The 4367-nt window shown below is 13.3% G+C and overlaps 1 protein-coding gene across 1 annotated transcript, besides 11 other annotated features; it reads right to left on the bottom strand. All coding sequences in view use genetic code 6, as the record gives it.

Annotated features, from left to right (window-relative positions):
* Window positions 1-223: 223 nt before the first annotated feature.
* Window positions 224-303: a microsatellite.
* Window positions 253-298: a microsatellite.
* A 5-nt stretch (window positions 304-308) lies between the features above and the next one.
* Window positions 309-405: a microsatellite.
* Window positions 406-419: 14 nt separating this feature from the next.
* Window positions 420-459: a microsatellite.
* Window positions 460-1257: 798 nt separating this feature from the next.
* Window positions 1258-1388: a microsatellite.
* Window positions 1319-1391: a microsatellite.
* Window positions 1319-1423: a microsatellite.
* A 1836-nt stretch (window positions 1424-3259) lies between these two features.
* Window positions 3260-3687, bottom strand: IMG5_114500 (small nuclear ribonucleoprotein sm d1, putative). Its single transcript, XM_004034717.1, has one exon. The coding sequence runs from the start codon at window positions 3665-3667 to the stop codon at window positions 3335-3337; it is 333 nt and encodes a 110-aa protein (XP_004034765.1). The 5' UTR covers window positions 3668-3687; the 3' UTR covers window positions 3260-3334.
* Window positions 3688-3786: 99 nt separating this feature from the next.
* Window positions 3787-3881: a microsatellite.
* Window positions 3843-3889: a microsatellite.
* A 25-nt stretch (window positions 3890-3914) lies between these two features.
* Window positions 3915-3954: a microsatellite.
* A 14-nt stretch (window positions 3955-3968) lies between these two features.
* Window positions 3969-4013: a microsatellite.
* Between the last annotated feature and the right edge of the window lie 354 nt (window positions 4014-4367).

Here is a 4367-nt window from a genome sequence, read left to right as displayed (position 1 = left end):
GTAATTTTTTTATTAAAATTCTCCAAGCTCATATTTAAATTATTAGATTAATTCTTTTTTTATTTTCTATTGCTTCATTAAATTATATTTTTAATAAATCTTGTTTACCTTATAAGTCTTTTTATAAATTATATAATTTTAATTCCCATATTTAATTTTCAATAATAAATTTATTAACAATCTAAAAAATAAAAATATATATATTATTAGTTACAAAAAGTAAATATACATAATATAAATAAATAAATAAATAAATATATAAATAAATTTATATAAAATATATATATATATATATATATATATTCTTTTTTTTATTTATACATATATTTTATTTTCAATTTATTTTATTTATTTTTATATTTACTTATATGTTTATTTCTTCATTTATATTTTTATTTATTATATACAATCTTTTCTTAATTATTTTATTTACTCTATATTTTTTTATTTATTATTTTAAATTTAATTATTAAATTCAAAAATCTCTGTTTCTACTTTTTTATTTAAATTATAAAATTATTCTTTATTAATTTTAACTTATTAATCCATTTCATTTATTTTTTTTTATAACTAATTGTTTATATCTTCTTTCTATTTTTTAATTTTTTCTATTAAATCCTTTTTTAATATATCTATACTATTTTTCATTTTATTATTTTATTATTCTTCTGAAATTTAAATTTTATCATTAATTATATTTTTTATTTATTAAAAGTTTTTATCGTTTGTATCTTAAATAAGCTTAGATAATTATTTTTCTATTTAATGAAGATTTTCATTAAGTTTATTTTCTGTTTCCTATATTAAAAACTCCAAACTTTATTAAATTTTTTAAGTATGTTCTTATAAATTATTTAACATTTATTCATTCATTTTTTAAAAAGAATTAAATTCTTGCCTCAAATCTTTATATTTAGATAAATTTTCTTTTTTTTCTTTATTTATTTCATATTTCAAACCTTTCATTGCATTCGAAATTTCCTAAAAAATTTCCAAATTTTTCTTCTCAAAAGAATCTTTCCATAATTCACTTTTTTATTAATTTTCTATTAATTATTTTTCTAGTATTTATTCTATTTTTTATTAATTTTTTGCATTTGTTCATTAAGAAATTTAATTTTAAATAATATTAGAATTTTCTTAAAAACCTTAACATGTTTAATCACATTTATTATTTATTTATATACACTAACTTTCAATAAAAGTTAATTTGTTTTCACAATTTTCTTTTATTTAATCTATTTTTAACTAAAGCCTTTTTTTATTTTTATTAATACAAATATATAAAGTTATATATAAATATCTTTTTTTTTTATTAATATATATATATATATATATATATAAAAAATATTTTTTTATATAAATATATATATATATATATTTATATATATTTAAATAAAAAAATATTTTTTATATATATATAACTTTTTATATTTTCAGAAAATAATGTTTAAGTTTAAGCTAAATTAGCTTCCATTTCTTCTTTATTGAATTTCACTATTTAATTTATCGTATTAATACTTTCATGTAATTATTTAATAAATTTTTATTCTCCTTATATTATTTATATTTCATCATTTCTCTAATATATAGGTATTTTTAAAACAAATTAAATAAAAAATATACTATTTCATCTTTTAAATTAAACATTTTTTATTCTAAATTTTATTTATTTTCGAATTCTAATCTTAGTCTTTTTTCCATTTCAATTTCTATTCTCCTTTCTATTTACTAAATTAAATTTTTCAAATAATCATTTTCTCCTAGTAGTTTTTCCATTTTAACACTAAACAATATAATATAAATTTTTTATATATATAAAATAAAAAGTACTCTTCAAGTTATTTAATTTATTTTTTGTGTATTGTTGCTTCCTCTAGTACATTTTCTTATGATTTTTAAAGTTTTTAATAAAACTCTTTTTCTTATTAAATAAGTTTTTGATTAATTTCAATATAATTTTATTATAAATTATTATATTGATTTTCCCTAGCTTTTAATTCTTATAAAATCTATTCTTTTAATAAACCCATTTAATTATATTAAAAATCATATTTATTTTTTAGTTCATTTTTATTATTTTATAAAGGTATATTTTGTATTAAAACCTTAATTTTTTTTTATTTATTAGAAATAAAAAAAAAATAACTTAAATTTATTCTTAGTTTTTTTAAAGTTTTTAATTTTCATAATTAAGTTCTTCTATTTTTCTCTACATTTCTAATATAATTTAATTATTTTAATCATTACTTTTTCTCATCGTATCTTTTATTATTTAATATTAATCGTTTATTATATTTTGTTTTTATATGTTTTATTTCCAAAGACTTGATTCTTTATCTTCTATTCTTTTAAAATTTTAAATAAATCTATTTGGAGTCTCTTCCAAAATCTAATTTACCCTTCTTTCAATATCTCCTTTAAAATTAATAAACATACTTTCTAAATCATTAATTCTATTAAATATATATATATATATATATAGTGTGATTATATTTATTTTAAGAAATTAAACCTTTAATTTGTTTATAATTAACTAATATTATTTTCTATTTATTTACTAAAATTATTACTTTAAGATTTTAATGGGGCTAAACTTTAAAATGAAGAAACTCCTAAATTCTCTCTATTTTTATAAGTTTTTTTATTTTTTTTATTATTTAAATAAAAAATAAAACCTAGAATTAGTAGTTTTTAATTATCCTATATTAGTTGGTTATGTTATAGATTTAAAATTTTATTGTTATAAATATTATTATTGATTTATTTCATTATTATTTGATTCTGTTGATGCGAAATTTCCTACTTTCTTTAATAAATAATATTTAAATTATAATTAAATTTTAATTACTATGGCTGGTAATACTATTTTCTTATCTATTTGACTTTTATATCTTTTATATTTAGATGATGAATTATTTAGATTATCGTTTTAAAACATTAACATTTATTATAACAAAAATTATTTAATTTTTATTTTATTATTTAATTGGCAGTTTTTTAAATAAAAGTAAATTAAAACAAAACAAATCGAAATATATTAACTAAAAATTTAAGTTTTTAGTATTTTTATTTATATATAAAAAAATTATATATATTATTTAAAAAAAAAAACAAAACAAAATATTGTCTAGATAAAAATAAATAAGAAAAATTCAAACAACCAAAAAAAATTTTTTTATATATATATTTTTTTAAAAAAATAAAGAAAATTACATTATAAATAATAAAAACGCATATAACATACTTTTTATTTATTTATTGAAAATTATTTATCTTGCAAAATACATAAACAAAATTTTAAATAAAAAAATAAAATTATTATTAAACGATTTCATCTTCTTGCAGGAGCTTTTTTAGCTTTTTTAGGTTTTTTTGCATCTTTTTAATTTTATTAACGCTTTTGTACTTTAGGGGGTTCATCTACTAATAAAGTGTCTATTGGTAATGCTTCAGGTAATAAAAAGTATCTAATATTATTTCCTCTTATGGTTAAATGATCTAAACTAACTGGATTTTTTCCTTTTATGGTAAGTTTAACTTTCGATAAATGTGTATTCATTCTAATATCTACGCCTATAATAGAACCTGTAATTTAAGTTCCATTTTTTAGTTCAATAGTAACAGTTTAATTTTTTAATTTCATCAAAAATCTAACTAATTTCATTTTTATTAATTTTTAAAGAATATTTTTTTTTTTTTTGATAAATTAATTTATTAATTGTTTTATATAAAAAAAACAAAAAAAAATAAGATATATATTTATTAATTATTTATTAAAAAAGTTATATATATATATAAATATATTATATAAATATTAATAAATATAAATAAATATATTATTATATTTATATATATGAAATTTTATATATATATATATAACTTTTATTCATATTTAATAAATAGCCTAAAATTAAAATAAGATTATATATATAAAATAAAATTTATTTATATTTTATAATATTAATTAAGGAAATTATCTTTAATAAAATAAGCAAATATATACTTAATAATGTTTAATTTTATTTTATAAATGAATATTTTAATAAAAAATAAACCAAAAGTTTATTTTTAACACTTTAAATCGATATAATATTCAATTGATGAAATAAAAACTCTAAAAATGAAAAATAAAAAATTAGATTATAAATTTCTTTTATATAAAAATAATTATCTATTAATTTTATTTGGATTTAAAAATTTATTTTAAATAAAATATTAAAATATACTATTAAAAATATACAATTTAGACTTGTATATTCAATTAACTATTATTTAAAATTAAAAAAGAACATAACACATATTGAATGAATAAAATCAGTGTAAGAGTGTAAGGACAATAAAGAAAAATTATTTAATATTAATAA

The sequence above is a fragment of the Ichthyophthirius multifiliis genome (genome assembly GCF_000220395.1).
Source record: "Ichthyophthirius multifiliis unplaced genomic scaffold scaff_1120509250934, whole genome shotgun sequence".
In the NCBI taxonomy this organism is placed as follows: Eukaryota; Ciliophora; class Oligohymenophorea; order Hymenostomatida; genus Ichthyophthirius; species Ichthyophthirius multifiliis.
The sequence above is the reverse complement of the archived record's forward strand: the minus strand, read 5'-3'. Positions and strand labels throughout refer to the sequence as shown.